The sequence below is a fragment of the Prionailurus viverrinus genome, chromosome D3 (genome assembly GCF_022837055.1).
Source record: "Prionailurus viverrinus isolate Anna chromosome D3, UM_Priviv_1.0, whole genome shotgun sequence".
NCBI lineage: Eukaryota > Metazoa > Chordata > Mammalia > Carnivora > Felidae > Prionailurus > Prionailurus viverrinus.
Genome location: NC_062572.1, coordinates 59095010 through 59114655, shown reverse-complemented (window position 1 = coordinate 59114655; position 19646 = coordinate 59095010). Strand labels below are relative to the sequence as shown.

The window sequence follows — 19646 nt, the reverse complement described above, 5'->3', positions numbered from 1 at the left end:
ATAAAACTCACCTTTCCAGCCTGGGCTCCTGCGGAGGTGAAAGAGATGACGTGGGGGTGGCGGGCACAGCAGATCCAGAAGGTCTTGAGTGATAAGAGGTGTTGCCAAAGCTGTTGTATCTAAACAGTGCAAAAGTTTAAGGTAGGGAGGAGGGTGGAAGAAGAGAGAAATGAGTACAAGTCAGTAACTGAATAACACTTAGCAAACTATCTTCATTTTTGCAAGAAAAACAGGCTTGGAAATGCTAACACCATTAGTGATTTTTCGAATTTCAAGAGAGTTACTAACTGCTTCATTTTATTTCTCATGAGAGAGGTTTCCCAAAGGCCAAAACCATTGGGCAGAGAGATTTATGACAAGGGGTTTAAATAAAACCTTCATATTTCCTTGTTTGTCCAATGTACGTTAAAATTCTTTGCTAACATAATCCCAATTATGTTCATTTGAATCTATGAAAATTCTTCTTGCCTCTCATGGCAGTACAATTAATGTTAAATCCGTCAAAGATCTGTAGAAAATACCAAATGATTAGCTAAACAAACATCTTATTAAAAAGTCTGTTTTAGGTATTTCCAAATCAGTGTCATTCATTAAACGTAATCTTGTCACCTGCCCAGTGACCAAGGAGAAAATGTCCTCAGACCTGCTGGACTGGCCTGCTGGCTAGAGGTACATGTGTTTACACTTTCATCCAATGCTGCTTTTGAACCCAAAGTACAGCCACCGGGTCTAAATGAGCCTTTATCATTTCCCAGTCATCTCTGACAAGTTTCTGGATGAGTAAAGTTCTAGAGTCTTCTTTCTGGTTTTCAGAATAGCTGTCCTTTAGCTTATTATCACTCAGTGTGTTCCCAGAAAACAAATCATCACCTGAAGCCCTTGTGGCGGTGGGGGGGGGGGGGGGGGGGGGGAGGGGAGACACTCATGATTAGTTACAGATGAGACCCAATGATCTGCCTCTCAACCTACTCAGCTGCAAGTCAGGGCTGACTGCTTCTCCTAAACTGGTTGGGGACACTTGGGTGCGTGAGACCCTATGGGTCACTATGCGATAAGTGCACAAAGACCTTCCTGCACACAGTGAATCCAGTTCAAACTCCCATCAACAGAAACCAGCACTAACCATTCTGGGAAGCACCTTAACTTCAAATGTGGATATCCTTTGACAGAGTAAGCCTCCTTTTGGAAAGCTAGCACAACCTTATGGTTATTTGTATACTGAAAATGTCATGCATGGCAATACAGGAGCATTATTGAGACCATGGTGAAAAAAACCTGGAAATTACCCAACCAGGTAACGACGCAAGAATGGTTAAAACGTGTGATCCAATATCCGTGGAATATTATGCAATGATTAAAAATGATGGCCAATTCTGTAAATGATAGTATAGAAAATGTTCATATACAGGCTGAAATAAAACATCAGAATATTTATAGTCTGATTTCAACTGTACAAAAATATTCACAAAGGTCAAAAGCTATGTGTAGAAAAAAATCATAAACAGGCTGTTTTACAAAGTGGACTAGAGAGAGATATTTTCCATTTTCCCTCATAAATTATATCATTATAATGATAAATAAAACATTTTTATTACCCCAACTCTACCCTGTGCTGCTAAGTCTGGTCTGCTTAGCTATGGGTCTTATTATTTATTTGGCATCACAGGTCAGGCCTGTGTCACTACACAGGCATGCCACCAGGCAGAGGGAGACTCCGATCACACAGTTTCACTACATCATCCTCAGCCAACACATCACTCTCATGGGACATGGTTTCTGGGCATCCCTTTTCTTTTCTCTTTAAAAACCCAACATGCTACATGCCTAACAGGTTAACTGCTTCTCCATGTGAGGGTTGGACTGAGTTTTTAAGAGAGCTCCCAAACCACAGGGCATAGAGAAGGCAGAAAAGCAAAGGGTGAGAGGAACATACAAAGAAAGGAAGCAGTAGAGAAGGGAGAAAAAAACCTCAGGAGCAAAGAAGAGGGAGAGAAGCAGGCAGAAAGCACTGTGACATGGGCAGGGAAGGAGGCTGCCGTCAAGAGCTTGGAGTCCTCAAGGAGACAGAGCCCCCGGGCCCAGACACCAGCCCTGTGTCACCCAGCTGCCTGGACCCTTGGCTTGTTATTCCCTGCAAGCATCTAAAACAACCCCCTTCTGACCCAAAGTAGACATCCTGTAGAATGTTTTAAGAGGGTTACATTACCATAACTGAGTTTAAATGACGTTATGGAAATAAAACCAAGCATGATGCATATTCCCCCTGCTTTGGTTTTTCTAATGGCTGAGCAATTAATTCAAATACCTCACAGTCTGTTCAATTTTGCTTCTCAATTTCAGCCAAACGAACTGGATCATACATCTCACTCGGTTCACTGTACTTTTTCCCGTTGGTTCTTTGTACTGACTAATCAGTTGGTGCCTGCTATAACCGGTTCCACTGCACTCAACCACTAAGCAGTTACAGACCCCATGAAAACCACAGTGAGTGAACATCAGAAAACTAATAGGTGCAAACAGTATTTATACAGCATTCGAATTCCTGTCAAATAATTAAAAATTGTAAGAATTTCTCGGTTAAATATAAGTCAAACCTTATTCACAAGCATGAGGCTGTTTTTGTAAATTTATGTGTATATTCATTCATTTATATGTTTTTCTTACTCCTGTCCCCTAGGGCTGTAAGCAGTAGCAAAGACCAAGTGGAAAGGACCTGGATCCAGGAAAGCCCCATCAGAGGCTCTGAGACCATCACTAGAAAGTCCAGAATGACCATCATGGGCTAACACCACCCTGCTGGGGAAGATGAGGTTGCCAAGTTATTTTTATTCCCGTCAAATGTACAGCTCTTAACTTGTACACAGATACTGTTCTTGGAGGACATAAGAGCCATGTTGGACGCCCTCCATAAAAGTCATGTGAATGATCCAATAAGCCCGGAAGTTTAGACCTAGAAGAGACTCCTAGAGAACCTGTAGTTTGAAGGTACTCAAACTGGAGTTCACACACTCCTGGAGGCATACAAAGCCATCCTGGAAACAAGAGGAAATGTGTCTTAGAGCCCCACGTTCCATAGCTGCTCTTTTCTTAAAACTGGGTCTGCCTGTGGCCACTCCTAGGGTCTCCAAGTTCTCTTCCCTGCCTCCCCTTCCACGATGGCCTTCCACTCTCAGGGGGAAAAAAAGCAACACCTTCACCGAGGCCAAATCAATGTGGGGCAATGCTTTGAGCTGAAAAACCTCCAGGGTGCCAGGCAAAGGAAGAGTGTAGGAAAGCCTCACTCCTGAGGGAATTCCTTAAGAAATACTGAGGAAGGGGCCCCTGGGTGGCTCAGCCAGTTAAGTGTCTGACTCCTGGTTTCAGTTCAGGTCATGATCTCACGTGAGTTCAAGCCCCATATCAGGCTCTGCTTTATATATATATGTTTTATATATATATATGTGTGTGTGTGTGTGTGTGTGTGTCAGGCTCTTTTATATATATATATTTATTTATATATATATATATAAATAAATATATATGTATTTATATATAAATATATTTATATATATATTTATTTATATATATATATATATAAAAGAAATACTGTGGAAGGAGACAGCGCTGCTGTACCCAGGAGTAACCTCAGAGCAAGCCTCACATGTCATCTCTATCTACCTGCCCATCTACCTATGAATTGTGTTGAAATGATATTATGGAAATAAAACAAGCATAATGCATTTTCCCACTCCTTTGGTTTTGCAAATACCTGAGCAGTTAATTCAAATACCCCCCAGTCTGTCCGGTTTTGCCTCTCAATTCTAGAAGTGAGATGGTTGTCACAGGGATGCATAGGTGCGTATTTGAATTGAAATATGACGTTGGACTTTTTCTGACAGAAATAAAGTCTCATTTGTCTGAGGACAGGCTTTGCCAATTAGGCATACGTAGGTGTTTCCTAAAATTTAATCACTTAAATGTGAAACCCCAAGGTTTTCACAAAAATGAATTTATATATGTTTTTAATGTTTATTTATTTAGGTGTGCCCGGGGGGCACAGTAGGTCAAGTGTCTTGACTTCAGTTCAGGTCACAACCTCATGGTTCATGAGTTCCAGCCCCACACTGGGCTATTGTCAGCACAGAGCCTGCTTTGGATCCTCTGTCCCACTTGTGCATGCATACATGCTCTCTCTCAAAAATAAACATTAAAAAAATACTTATTTTATTTGAGAGAGAGACAGAGAAAGCACAGGGGAGGGGAAGAGGGAGACAGGGAGAGGGAGAAGGAAAGGGGGAGGGGGAGAAGGAAAGGGGGAGGGGGAGAAGGAAAGGGGGAGGGGGAGAAGGAAAGGGGGAGGGGGAGAAGGAAAGGGGGAGGGGGAGGGGGAGGGGGAGGGGGAGCGGGAGCGGGAGAGAGAGAGAGAGAGAGAGAGAGAGAGAGAGAGAGAGAGAGAGAGAATCCCAAGCAGGTTCCTCACTATTAGTGAAGAGCCCAACACGGGGCTCGATCTCATGAACCATGAGATCATGACCGAAAAGAAATCAGACACTTAACTGACTGAGCCACCCGGGTGCCCTTTGACAAAAATGAATTTAAAACACATGTACGACAGAAAGATCACGTCTTTTACAACTTTAAAGTCACAACAAAAAACTTCAGACAGGCTATTTAAAACTTTGAGGGAAGTTCGAAAATATTCTTAGGTTGTATGTAGGGAGAAAAGGTTGATGATCACAGTTCTAGATTAATTCTTCTTTGTATTAGATGGAAAATCTGACACACACCGCAACTGGTTCTATCAGTGGTGTGAAAGAGCCATTCTCCAGGTTGTGTCCGATAAGCCTTCACTCAAGATAAGGCGTAACTTCTTACTGGACACCCAGGCCAAGGGTACCCCAGACACAGACTCTCTGGCAAAAGCATTTTGCTGACAAGGACTTGCCTCAAGAACCCTGGCAGGGAGAGGCCAGGGTTCAAGGTCTGGCATTTGGAGTTATCTGTAGATGACCCCAGAAAGGAAAGAGACAGACTCTCTAAAAGAGAGGCCTGTACAACGCACAGGTTAGGACCAGAAGCTGGGCCAGGATGCTTGTGGCAGAAACCACTCCCCACTTCCCTAGCTCTCTGTGCCTCAGTTTCCTCATGGTAAATAAGAGATAGTAATATAACCTACTTCTTAAGGGTTAAGTAATGCTTTGAAATGCTAATTTCATGGAAAGTACAGGGCCTGGCTCATAATAAATAAATGTTATCAATTATTATTACTCTAAGATGGGAGCAGCCACAAGTATGATCAATCATTGATTTTGAACAATTGATTGTTCAAAATATTCAAACCCTTGGTTGCCCATTCCCCGCTCTGTAGAGCTCCTAACCCAGGCAATAATAGTGTCGGGCAGGCACACAGGCATGGGACAAGCACCTGCTAAAAATTCCTCGTGCAGTTCCGATTTGCACACTGCCCTCCCTCTGCTCCCCTCTCCAATTGTTGTAAGAATTATTGCAGTGCTCACACTTCAACAATGTAATTGTGTTCATGCCTGTGAAGGGATTCCAAGGGCAACTGCCCTCTCGCAGGGAGCTATGAGCAATCTGTGAAAGAAATATGCATATATTAGAATAAAAATGGGCGCCTGGGTGGCTCAGTCAATTGTCTGACTTCAGCTCAGGTCATGTCTCACGGTTTGGGAGTTCGAGCCCCACGTCGGGTTCTGTGCTGACGGCTCAGAGCCTGGAGCCTGCTTCGGATTCTGTGTCTCCTCCTCTCTCTGCCCCGCCCCCACTCGCACTCTGTGTCTCTCAAAAAATAATTTTTTTTTTAAAAAAGAATAAAAGCAGAAAGCTGGAGAAAAGAGAGAAAATAAAGACACCCACCTATTAGAAGAGAAAGACCGGAAGTTGTAAGGCTCAGAGGCAGAGTATGTGCTCAAATGGAGAGAATCAGAGGGACTGTTAAAGGAAGGAAAATCCCACTCAAAACGCTGCATAGGAAGGGGGCAGAGCACTTCACTGTATTCGGTAGGTCAAACGAGATGCACCCCACACAGTTAGGTGTGAAATGCATAGATTTTGTCAGACCATGCATGTTTTTAAAAACCTTAGGTTTGGGGCGCCTGGGTGGCGCAGTCGGTTGAGCATCCGACTTCAGCCAGGTCACGATCTCGCGGTCCGTGAGTTCAAGCCCCGCGTCGGGCTCTGGGCTGATGGCTCAGAGCCTGGAGCCTGTTTCCGATTCTGTGTCTCCCTCTCTCTCTGCCCCTCCCCCGTTCATGCTCTGTCTCTCTCTGTCCCAAAAATAAATAAAACGTTGAAAAAAAAAAAATTAAAAAACCTTAGGTTTAAAAATCCATTTTTAGTAATTGTGTTATAACAGAAGAGCTCTTTGATTCAAACACACGGCACTTTTCCTCTGCCTCCTGCCTAAATCCTGGTAATTGTTTAGTTAGTGGCCAGGGAGTTAGTTTACACCACCACCGCCCTCTGCTCAGATTGGAATCCACACACACACACACACACACACGCACGCACGCACGCACAGCAGAGGACAAGCCAGTCAGTACAAGTAACATGCTGTCTCCTTCCCTGGATTAAGCTCACACGGGCCTCCAGGTGGCTGGATCTACCTGCTTTCCTTCTGGGCCTCAGCCTCCTTTTCCTTGGTGGGTAAGGGCGAATCCTCAAAGTCATAGGAGAAGAGGTGGAAGGGGCTGTGGGGCACATAGGGCAGCTTTTCTATGGTCGGTGATGCCTTCGGGGGGCCAGGCGCGGAGGAAGAGGGCCGGGAGGCAGAGGCAGGGGTCAGGGGTGGCAGCACGAGGGCAGGCCCAGAGGACCTGCTGCGCAAGGGGCCCCCCACTGCAGTGCTGGCTGGACATCGTTTTCCCTGGGAGGCGGCATTCGAAGCAGTAGGGAGAGCTGAGCTCTGGGGAGCAGCATCCTTTCCAGCAGGGCTCTGGTCAGAGGCAGAGCGAGCCTCTCTGCCGACCCAGCAGGGTGGAGGGCAAACAGGGAAGGAAAGGGAAGTGAAGGTTAGGAAAGAGAAAAACAGACACAAACCCCCCACTACTGCTACGGCCACTTAACTTCAGAATCCAGCTATGTTTTTTGAGCTGCAGCATGAAAGCTGGCCGGCTAACAGAAGCTTTGGTTTGTTCAAAAATCCTGGCGCCCTGAGCTTGTCCATCTGGGAGGCAAGACTTGCTGAGGGCAAGGACACATCCTTGCAAACCAGTATGGCATCTGGGCATTTCGGAGGCTTTTGTGTGGAGAATTTAACAGAGCCCCTAAGGCTCTTCTTCAATGGCTTCCCAAGCCTCCCCAGTTTCTCCCCAATGGTTGTGCTGGCACCTGAATTTCCACAATTTGAATTTCATTTCTTTCTCTTGGTCAAATCAAGGTTCTGTCCTCCTCCTAAAAAGCCCAGTCTTAAGGAAGAAGCATCCCCCAAGCCCCATACTTTAGGTCACGGCTTTCAGGTGCATTCTTGAAAGGAAGTATGGAAAAGGAAAAAGAAAAGAGATGCTAGTCTCTTGCCAGGAGTACCAAGAGCCAGCAAGGAGGGACTGGCATGATGAAGTCAAATTTTGCCCATTTCACACTTTTCCCACAACCTATCTCCACGACTAAGCCCATCTGGACTCCTTCAGGCAGCCCAATTCTGCCACAGTTATAAAACTTTTCCACCTTCACAGGACTGGATTTGGACCACTTAGATATTTTGAAATACACCCTTATAACCCGAGCATCTCCGTTAAACTCTGCATTTTTCAAAACCACAGTCCCTCTCTCGGAGAACTGGACTCCCAGCCATGCCCATTGGGAATCGGATGGGAGCTGTTTTCTCTCCTAGCTCAGATTCAGAGCTCCCTCTATATAGAAGGGCAGGGACATACCAGTTGCCCTGGCTCGAGAGGAGAATGGGATGAGAACTCACTGCAGTCTCAGCCCAGGTCTGGCACACACACACACACACACACACACACACACACACACACACACACAGTGGGGACATGGGGTTGGCATACACAAAGCAGCAGGCAGGGCAAGCTGTGAAGGACACCAACCCAGCAGAAGTAAGCAGAATCTTTCTTGCCACTCTAAGGTCTGGTGGGATTATGCCAGGAAATAAATATATCCAGCTCAAAGTTAATGAGTGCCTTAGTAACTGTCAAGGTCAAGCCCCGGTATGCACAACTTCATTTCCTAAAACTGAAAAGCCTAACTGCAGTTTGTTCAAGAATGCCCTCCAGCATCAGGTCATAAAGAAAACAGACCTTTCAGGGGTGCCTGGGTGGCTCAGTTGGTTAAGTGTCCGACTTCGGCTCACGTCATGATCTTACAGCTCGTGAGTTCGAGCCCTACCATCAGGCTCTGTGCTGACAGCTTGGAGCCTGGAGCCTGCTTCAGATTCTGTGTCTCCCTCTCTCTCTGCCCCTCCCCTGCTCGTGTGCCGTCTCTCTCAAAAATAAATATTAAAAAAAATTTTTTAAAAGATCTTTCAAAACAGTAAATAACCATCTACCTATGTAAGTAACAATCCTATGTTAAGACAGCACATCAGGAGGGATGTTTTGAAGGTTACCCTTCAAAGTCAGATTCTTCTCTCTGGTCCTAGGTGCTGTCCCATGAGAATAGCCAAGGGGGGATGGGTTTGTGTAGGTGGGACAGAACATGTACATTTAAACACATATGGAGCCATACCAGTGTATTACTGATTTCTACATGATTCCCTGTGGTTAATTTTCAACCTAAGGTGGGACTACACACCAAACTTCCTCCCTTCCCAGAGCACCCGTAACTGAATACCATTCCCTTCAGGCATGGCAGCTCCAGATAGGAGAGGGGCTCTAATAGCAACCTTTCTTACCCCCCTCCCCCATTCTGACCTGTGTGGCTCACTCTTTGTGACTGGGCCATTCCTTCCCTCTCTCGGCACCCGCACCCTGCTGACTTCTTCCCAGACATTTATTTCCAAAGCAGGGAAACAATCACTAGTTTGTCAGATCACAGAAGATTCCACGGCCCCTGGGAATGGTGGGTGTCTCAGCACATCAAATGGCCACTTTTATGTGCACTGGTGGTCTGGACAGAGAGGCCAGGCGGCAAAGAATCACACCGACTTTGAAGTTGGTAAGAAAGAGGTTTCACCCTAATTTATCTAAGATCTCTTTGATTTTGCTTATTTGCAGAAAAACAGTAAAGGAGTCCATTTGCAGTGGTAATCAATTAAATGAAAAAACATTCGACTTTAGAATTACTTTTGAATACTAGAAAATGAGATTGCCTGCGATCAATTTTTATTTTTTATAAACACATCATTTGGGGAAAATATCTATAAAATTAAAAAATATCTGCAAGGTGCCTGTATCTGTTAACGTTGCCTGAAGACAGAAAGAATGTATATTGGAAAGGTATGAGCAGAGGACAGTAAACTCCCTCAAAAGGCCGTAGAACCATGTTACTTATTCTGGGTATGAAAATAAATAACAGGAAAATTTTCTGGGCTGCAGGGGATGAAAAAGTACTCCTGTCCACTTGGATAAAAAGCAGAGTTGCATCATTAACATCGTAGCTACCTGTGCCAGTTTATCAAATATTACATTAGTAAAATTAGTAGGAAGAAGGAGACACATGGAATTATCCTTATTACAATGCTGGAAGAGTTAATAACATTTTCTGATCAGAGATGAACATCCTTCTAGTCACTGTCAATCTGACTAAGCCAAAGCACTAATGAGGGAGGGAGGAGCAGGGTGAGTTTTCCATAAAGCATCCTAAGGAAGGGAAAGTGTGGTTCTCTAATGAACACGTGCTCAGTTATTTCTACAAAACTAGTCGCTCTGTGGCTCCGTGCTCAGGGAAAAGGTTTGCCAGTGGGAGCCAGTGAGGAAGGGAGACCTGAAAGGTGGCTGGCTGCAAACTACCTATTAGGAAGGAACCTCGGGCTATTAGTGGGAGCCTGGGAGTGTCCAGGCTCGGTACCTGTCCTTGCCCTGACAGGGGGCATCATCCTCTCTCTCTTCCTCTGAATTGGGCTCCGTGACTGGTTGCTCTTCTTCCTCCTCCTCCTCCTCCTCTTCCCTGAGACAAGGCAAGGCAAAGAGAAATGCACAGAGACAAGATGGAAAATAGAGGTGAGTGTTACAAACGGGAAGATGAAACAAAAAACCAACCGGGCCAGCTGGCTGAGATGAAAAGGACACAGTCTGAGAGGAGACAGTTCTGAGATGAGGAAATCTGAATGTGGGCAGAGATACAATAACCCGGCACAGGCCGAATTTCTTTGTCAAGTTGGCTGGCTGCCGCTGCCCTGCTCCCCCCACACGCGGTTCCGAGCAGCTTCCGGCCTCGGGCAGGACCCTGCTGTGGTTTTCCTCCTCCATTCGGAACCATGCAGGAGTGTCCTTGGGGATGTCCAGCTCCCGCAGAAGGCACAGAGTCCTCACCTCACCATGCTGGTTAGAAACCACTGAGGGTCAGGCCAATCTGGAACTCACCATCATGGCAGGGTGGGGGTGGGGGGGACACATAGTTTACAAGCCACTCCCTCACTCTCAGTGTATGTGGTGCAGGGCACGCGGATCCACTTCCACCTGGAGGGTGGACAGGTGGCCCGGGTGGAGTCACAACTGTCACCTCTGGGATTTCTCCTGGTGCCTCCGGCGATGAGTAACCGTGAGGGTGGCCTAAGTGCGGGGCCGCCTGCTGTTCCTGGTGGAGGAAGGCTGCCTGCAGCCGACCCACGACCCACGGAGAGCAGAGTGTGGGCGTGGGAGGCAGTGCAGGTAGCAATCCCACGACAAGTTTAACCCTTGGATCCGGTACTGCTGAAGCTCCGCCCTCGCCTTTCGCTAACGGAAGATAGTAAATTCTTACTTTTGCTTAAGACAGTTTAATTTGGGTGTTGTCCTTGCAGCTACATGAGTACAGGCCTCGATAACCGAGTCACTACCCTCCTTTGGGCTCTACGCCCTGTCAACACCTGACTCCTGTCATGGCCCACACGGAACACCTAGCCCAGGCCCCGTGGACATATCAATCCCTCGCGTTCTTGAACTCCAGTAACCTTCACCTTTTGTCACTTCAGCCCCTCCCACCCTGGACCTCACCATCAAACAGAACTGGTCCACCTTGGAGATCTTACATCCAAACCTCCTCCCCCACCCCACCCCTCCACAACCACAAGCCCTCATTCACCCCCTAGCTCTCATTCACCTCCCACCAGAGCTCCACTGTCATCTCCTCGTGGCCATCCTCTACCCTCTCAATGCTGCCAGCTCCTTCTCGCCCTCAGTCCTCCAGAATTCACCACTCCCCACCCCAGGCATCATTTTCCCAACATCTTCAACCCTTTTGCCCCCCACTGTCCTCCGCTTGTTTTCTCTTTTCACTGAAGTATAAAGTACATTCAGAAAAGTACACAAATCACTGAAGTTTCGCAAAATAAACACATCCATAAAACCAGCACTCCTCTAATGCTCCCTTCCGACTGCTTCCCTTCCCTCCCTCACTTCAGACAGCAGAGGTCAGTTAGCCTGGCCTGGTTTTCTTCTATCTACAAGGAATCATACCATATCCAGCTTCTTTTGTTCAACGTAACACTTGGGAGACTCATCTACATTGTTATAGGTCATTGCAGACCATTCATTCTCATTGTTATATAACACTCCCTTGTATGAATAGAGCACAATATAGTTTACCCATTCAACTGCTGATGATAACCAGACACTTTTCAGTTTGGGGTTATTTTGAACAGGGCTATTACAAACATTGTAGCACAGGTCTTTAATAGAACACATGTACATATTACTATGCAGTATGTTATCTAGGAATGACATTTATTGGTCATATGATATGCTTGGGTTCATCTTTATCAGGAACTGTTAAACAGTTTTTAAAAATGACCTGGTAGGGGCGCCTGGGTGGCTCAGTCAGTTAAGCGTCCGACTTTGGCTCAGGTCATGATCTCACGGTTCGTGGGTTCAAGCCCTGTGTGGGGCTCCGTGCTGACAGCTCAGAGCCTGAAGCCTGTTTCCAATTGTGCGTCTCCCTCTCTCCCTGCCCCTCCCCTGTTCATGCTTTGTCTCTGTCTCAAGAAAAAAAAAAACATTAAAAAAAATTTTTTTTAATGACCTGGTAAATTTAAATTCCCATAAGTAGTATATGAATACACTGCCTGCTCTACATCCTTGCCAAGATTTGGTGGTTTTTGTTTTTCTTTTTGAGTTTTGTCTGTTTCATTTTAGCCATCTAATCTGTGTGTAGCAACATCTCACTGTGATCTGAGTTTCCTTTCTCTGATGACTAGGGAAGCTGGGCACTTTTGTCATACTTTTCGGGATTCTCCATTCAGATATCCTCTTTTTGAAATATAAGTACTTCGCCCATTGTTTTAAATCCAGGTTGTATTTTTATTTTTGATTTGTACTTCTTTATATAATTTGGGGACAAGTCCTTCTGTCATACTTAATGTGTTGCAAGAATCTTTTCCCTCCCTGTGGGTTGCCTTTGGACTCACTTCACGGTGTCATTTTTTACTTTTTTTTTTTTTTTAACGTTTATTCATTTTTGAGAGAGAGAACGAGAGAGAGAGCACAAGCGAGCATGAGAGGGGAAGGGGCAGAGATAGAGGGGGACAGAGGATCCGAAGTGGGCTCTGAGCTGACAGCAGAGAACCCAATGCAGGGATCGAACTCATGAACCATAAGATCATGACCTGAGCCAAAGTCAGAAGCTCAGGTGCCCCTCATGGTGGGTTTATTTATTTATTTTTTAAGTTTATTTATTTTTGAGAGAGACAGAGACAGAATGCGAGGGGGTTAGGGACAGAGAGAGAGGGAGATACAGAATCAGAAGCAGGCTGCAGGCTCTGAACTGTCAGCACAGAGCCCAATGTGGGGCTTGAACTCACGGACCGCGAGATCATGACCTGAGCCGAAGCCGGCAGCTCAACCGACTGAGCCACCCACGTGCCCCAGTCATAGTGTTTTTTTAATAAACAAAAATTCTTAATCTTAATGAAGTCCTACTTATCTTTTTTGATAGTTAGTACCCTTTGTGTCCTGGTTTAAATTGTTTTGCCTACACCAAGGTCTCAGAGATATTCCCCTATGTATCCCTCTAAGCTTATTACCAAACTGTCTCCTTTGGGCTCAACAGCTTCTGAGTCTGCACCAAACTGTCACATGACTTGTGTGTGCCATGGCTTTACTCTCATGAGTGGCAGGACACGACCAGGGCAGGCAGCACAATGACCTACTTGGAGGGCCCACTTCCAGAATGCCCCATGGTCAAAGCACTGGCCTTGCCCTCCTATCCAAATGGATGGAGAAAGAAATACTGCCTCACGGTATGCGGGAATTTCTATGCTTGATTTTAGTTTCAGACCGTGAAGAAATTAGTCAAACAGAATCATTTATGCTGATCATACTTAAGATGAAGAATAAGTTCAGACAATTTTGCTTTTCCCCTCACTGAATTTTAAAGTAGAACTTAACTTTGTTTATATTTGTGCAGAAAGAATTCTGGGCCTTTGGGCCTTGTTTTTCAAATACCACTAGGGGTGTTTTGTTTTTAACTGATGGGGAGTTACTGCAGGGGACAGGTCTACTGTGAACCCAATAGGCACTTTCCTTTTTACAATAGTCTCAAACTGGAGACCACCCCTTCCACGTTGGAAAAGACACTGAGAGGCCCATAGTCTGACCAGTTCTGTAGGGCAGAGTTTTCTTCAAAGCCAACCTTACTTCCCAAATTTGGGTCTCAGGCTGATATCACATTTCTTAGGCTTCAAAAACCAAACAACCAAACAACACAAACACAACCAAACAGGAGCACCTGGGTGGTTCAGTCAGTTAAGTATCTAAATTTGGCTCAGGTCATGATCTCAAGGTTCCTTAGTTCACCACCCGAGTTGGGTTCTGTGCTGACAGCTTGGAGCCTGGAGCCTGCTTTAGATTCTGTGTCTCCCTCTCTCCCTGCCCCTCCCCTACTTGCTCTGTCTCTGTCTCTCTAAAATAAATAAGCATTTAAAAAAAATTAAACAAACAGGACATTGAATGTTGCTGAGCCTTTCAAAAGTACAACAGAAACATTTAAAACAGTATTAAAGTATATTCTAGGGCCAAAATACTATGGGTGAGGAAAAGTAAAGCCACAAATTCAGAGAAGGCATTTCAGCACACCTAACAGACATAAACTCATATCAAAAATATACAAAACATATTTTAAAAATAAAAACACAACTATAAAATTGTGCAAAACATATGATCATGGCCCATAAACATGTATGAAGAGATAGCTTAACCTATCAATCAGGACATATAAATTAAGACCACAATGAGATACCATCTTATCTCTGCTTGGAAAAATTAAGTTGTCTGGAAACACCAAGCGCTGAAGAGACTATAGGTCGTCTGACTCACATATTGCTGACAGGAGTGGGCACTTAGGAAAAAGAACGTATATTTTTTATCATGTCAAGTTAAATTCCTGTACCATGAGCCAGCAGTGCCACTGCTTGATGGCACTACTATACCCCAGAGCAGTGCTTCTGACTAGGGTGATTCATCCCCCAGGGGACATTTGTCAATGGAGATCTTTTTAGTTGTCACGACTGGGGAGCAGGTGCTACCGTCTCCTGGCAGGTAGAGGCCAAGGATGTTGCTAAATATCTTGCAAAGGTACAGGACCATCCCCTGCGACAAAGAAAAATTCAGTCCAAAATGTCAGTACTGCCAAGGTTGAAAAACCCTCCCTAGAGATACTGAAACACTCGTGCACCAAGATAGGAGTCTAAAAATATTCTCAGCAGCACTTTTTGTAATTGCCAAAAAATGGAAACAACCCAAATGCTCACTGGCAACAAAAACAATCAACAGGTTGTGGTATATTCCAAGCAGTGAAAATAGAGGACAGTTGACTTCACGTGACAATATGGACAAACAGGAGCTGCATAATGTGGAGAAAAGAAGCGCAAAAAGGAACAATAAATATGACCTTCCTGAAAGTTCATAAAGGCAAAACTGTAGGGTGGGTTTAGTTACATGTTTGTTACTACTACGAAACAACAAAAACCCTGATAACGATAGACAAGATTTCAGAGTGCGGGTTACCCAGGCACAGAGATGGGAAAGACGGAAGTGCATGGATGGATAGAAGTTATGGGAAACGCTCTGGGTTTTTAGCCAGGCCATAGTCTCATTGGTGTCCTTTATACCAATAAGTAAATTGTACACACAAATAAGCTAGAAGAGGAACACATCTGGACCAGCAAATGATAAAGTACCATAAACCAAAAATTATGAATGATCCAACGCCATACAATTGTGATTTTTACAACAATTTTTTAAAGTTGTAGGTTCACAGTAAAATTGAGATGATGTAGAGATTTCCCATAAATAGGTAACAACAATTTTTTTCAAAAGCAAAAAATTTTAACTACAGGGCAAGAGGGCCCTCTCCCTTTATCCAACAAATATTTATTGAACACTTATTATGTGCAAGACTCTGGTTCCCACCCTTGGAGCTTACAGACCCATGGGGGGAAAGACATTGAACAACTAAATGTACCAAGAAGTATTCACCTGGGGAGTGGGGAGCTGACTGGTCATGAAAGTGAGAATTCCACACAATGCTCTTGGGGTGAAACTCAGAAGGCCAAGGAGGGACTGACCAGAGGACAAGAATAACTTTTGCACATGACATTGCCCTACTCAAGCCTTAGGATTCAGTCCAATTTACCCAGCCAATACTCTAACCCCCTCTACCATCTCTCCAACTTCATCTCCTACGCTCCCTTCCTGTACCTCCTTATTCCAGTCTTCATCAGTCTGTTGAGGTTTCCACCCAATGCCCACGGTATGTCAGCTTCAGGGCCCCTGCAGGAGCCACTTCCCTGACTACAATGACTCCTCCAGCTACTTTTCTGGGGGACCAGACCCCCAGGGACATCCAGGAAATATGTGCTGTCTGTTGCAGTTCTTTGGCACTGTGGACCTAGCATGACGCACAGCACAGAGGCACTTGCTAAGGGTGGTCAAAGAACAAGATTGACAAGAACAGGGGCACCTAGGTGGCTCAGTTGGTAAAGCGTCTGACTTCGGCTCAGGTCATCTTGCAGTTTGTGAGTTCGAGCCCTGCATCAGGCTCTGTGCTGACAGCTCAGAACCTGGAGCCTGCTTTCGATTCTGTGTCTCCCTCTCTCTCTGCCCCTTCCCTGCTCATGCTCTGTCTTTCGCTTTCAAAAATAAACATTAAAAAAAAAAAAAGATTGGCAAGAACAGAGATATAATCTCAGAGACCTCCCGCTTTGCAAAAGAGAAAGATGAGGTCCAGAGGGGGCAAGTTCACACAACCGGCCAAGAAGACCTCTAGTCTCCTGATATCCAGGCTAATGTCTTTTTTTTTTTTTTTTAAGTTTATTTATTTATTTTGAGAGACAGAAGAGAGTGCAAGCAGGGGAGGGGCAGAGAGAGGGAGAGTAAGAATCTCAAGTAGGCTCTGCACTGTCAGCACAGAGCCCGAACGCAGGAACCATGAGATCATGACCTGAGCCGAAATCAAGAGTCGAAGCCTAACCGACTGAGCCACCCAGGCACCCCCAGCCTAAGGTCCTTCCTACCAGCCAGCTTACCCCCTGAAACCAAAGCAGAATCTCCACTGGTTTCATCACTCTAGCATCACTGCACTATTCTTCCAAAGCAACTATTCTTCTCCTGCACTGTGCTCAATCCTCCCTCCTCTTGCACGGCACAGACAACATGATACACAGCATACTAGAACAATGGACAAAGCTGCTAATGGGGCCCAGTTACCCCAGACCTGCCCGGTTGCCCTGAGGAGATCAGTGTCTTGACATAAGTACGACACTTGACATAGGTATGACATTTGAGGCAACTAATTGGAAAGCTCTGTCAGAAGGTTTCCATAAGATAAGAAGGTTTAGATAAGAAGGTTTAGATAAGATAAGAAGGTTTAGATAAGGTTTATATGCTCCATTTAGTTCTGTAAAATGTACATGACTTATCAAAATTAGATGAAAAAGAATCTCTTAGAAATGTTTTGTTAAATTTATGACAGAGAAAGCGTCCCCTTGGGCTCCGTCCGCATCACTCTGTGTTAACAAATACTTAAACCCGTTTGAATTTAGCTTTGTGGTGACTCACACTTTCTGTTAACTTTAAGACTGTTTCTAGGTTACCAAGGGCCAAGATGAGATTTGAAAATTTCCAATTAGTGATCTTAATCAGTTAAGACACATATCTGACCAAGTGAAGCAGTGATTTCATTCAAAAATAGTTTTATTAGCCACTAAAAAAAAAAAAAAAAGCTTCCCTTAAAAGATTTTTGCCAGCCAAAAGAATGAAAAGACATTTAACTGAGCCCAGCTGTTGCTGACGTTTCCATGGTGAGAACCCAAAGTTAGACAGGAAAGTATTTATTGTCCCTGTAGCATGCAAAGTTTAGAAGGAGTATGAAGCACAGGCCATGGATACTGAATATACCTAAGAAATGGACCACTGGCCAGAATCTTCATGCATAAGCCATTATTTTGTTATTCTGCTTTATTTAAGTTTATTTTGAGAGAGATAGCCTGCGCAGGAGGGGCAGAGAGAGACAGAATTCCAATCAGGCTCTCCAGTGTCAGTGCAAGGAGCCTGATGTGGGGCTCAAACTTACAAGTCATGAGATCATGACCTGAGCCGAAATCAACAGTTGGACGCTTAACCGACTGAGCCACCCAGGTGCCCCTTGTTACTGCTTCAGAATAAAATACTAATGGATCCAACACACTCTTTCTGCTGAAAACAGTTTAATATAACAGAATTCCAGTCTGTAGAGTATAAACAACAATAGGAAAAAATGCATTAGCTAAGTTGCAACCAATTCAGGTGTAAAGCAAATCAATTCAATGATACCTATAGGCAGTGAGGTGCCTCACTACTTTATGCGGACTTTGATTTTATGTTAAAAAAAAAACAAAAACCTTTATTCTAAGCCACAGATACTAGTAAACTCTGTTAAATGTCCCTTAGAGGTCTAGGAGAGAAGTGAAACCAGGATAAAGGGAGAATGGAATTCTCTATGAACTTTTGAAAACAGAAGAGACACCAAGTCCGAGGCTGAGGTTTCAAGATGGCTGCCTCCAGAGGTGAAAACAGCCCTGCCTTGGGTCTGGCTTGGCTTCCTACTTATCTCACCCATACAATAAAGTGGAAAAGCAGAAAGGGAGCCCCCAGCTCTGGCAGCCTGTGAAAGCTGAAGACACAAAATCGTGTGGCCATGAGACAAGTTCTCCCATTTCCAGAAGTTATGCCACTATATGTAGTCTCATATGTGTTTACTGGTTAAGCTTAATTTTAAATATTTCAAGTAATGGCCCCTCTCACACACACATTCTGTGTCATGTTTTTCACAAACGGGAAGAGAAGTATACTGAAGAGTAAAAAACCTTTAGTTGTCAATCAGGGCAACAGGATGTGTGTGTGTCTTTGAGAAGCACATCCCAAATGTAATCACCATAAGGAAGCCAATGTGTTTCAGAGTTTGTGTGCAGTAATAACTTTCTAACTCATGACTCAGTTTGATTCTAGAATTCTAATGGCCTTTTCACATGCTTTGGACTTGAACCCACCAGAGTCAACTCTTAATATGGCAATAAAGTACACATAATTGACATCTGGAGATAAACCTCAAATCTTATATTTCAGCCAGGGTTTTTCTCAACAACCTCATCTTCTATTTTCTACCCCCTCAAGTCATGCCTCCAAATTACCAAGAGTAACCACATGACCTTGTCTGGGTAGCATTCGCTTTCCACTTCACTGGCCGTCCGCTGGTGAGGATGCCAATGAAGAATGAATTGTACAAAAAGGAGGTAATAAGAAGAGAAAAAAAGAACAGCAAAGGGCCAGAATTACCTACAAAGATTATTGCCAAAGGAACTGGGCACGTGCCACCAGTCCACACGTTGCCCTGCATAATCACACAGTTTCCACAATGTTCCGGTTTGGGGCGCAGCCTGGTCTGAGGGAGGTCCAGCCAGCAGTGATGACCACTGAGTCTTTCTCTACTGTGGGCCTCAAATTCTCCACGGCAGAAAGAAACCTCCAGCCTAGTGATCCTCACCCTTGAGATACATTATTTTAAAATGTTAGTGCTCAGGTCCCACCTTCAGAAATTGTATTCAACTAGTTTGAGGTGTAGCCTGACCATAGGTGATTTTCAGTGCTGCACACGGTTGAGAACCACTGCCTTAGTCCAAGGTACCAATGTTTTTCAGTAGTTCTGCATCAACAGCTACCACCCAGGGTCCCACGGGCCACTTTTCCTCACCTCCAATCGGATCCCCACCAGGAAGACAAGCATCTCTTCAGATGTGCGTGGCTAAGCTTTACATGCCAAATAACCACCAGACTCTGTGCTTTGGTTTCCAAGGTCCTCATGACTTCACCTGTTTTCTCTGCAACCTCATCTCTGTGTCACCTCTCTGTCCCCATCCACACTCTATAACCTTGTCTCCTCCTAAGACTCCTGTTCACTACCCGGGGCCATCAAGCTCTTTCCTCCCTTTGCCCTGTGAACGTGGCATTCCCTCGGCCCAGTGAGTTCTTCTTAACCTTGAAAATACAGCCTAAACACCAGAAGAGACATCTTGGACGACC

The 19646-nt window shown here is 44.8% G+C and overlaps 1 protein-coding gene across 4 annotated transcripts in view; it reads right to left on the bottom strand.

Moving 5' to 3' along the window:
• Window positions 1–19646, bottom strand: part of FHOD3 (formin homology 2 domain containing 3) — a 470296-nt gene that overhangs the window by 115894 nt on the left and 334756 nt on the right. For all 4 annotated transcript variants that reach the window (XM_047828303.1, XM_047828305.1, XM_047828304.1 and 1 more), the window contains one exon: window positions 12–119. In XM_047828303.1, coding sequence (XP_047684259.1) covers window positions 12–119 — 108 coding nt within the window. The remainder of the gene's footprint in view (window positions 1–11; window positions 120–19646) is intronic.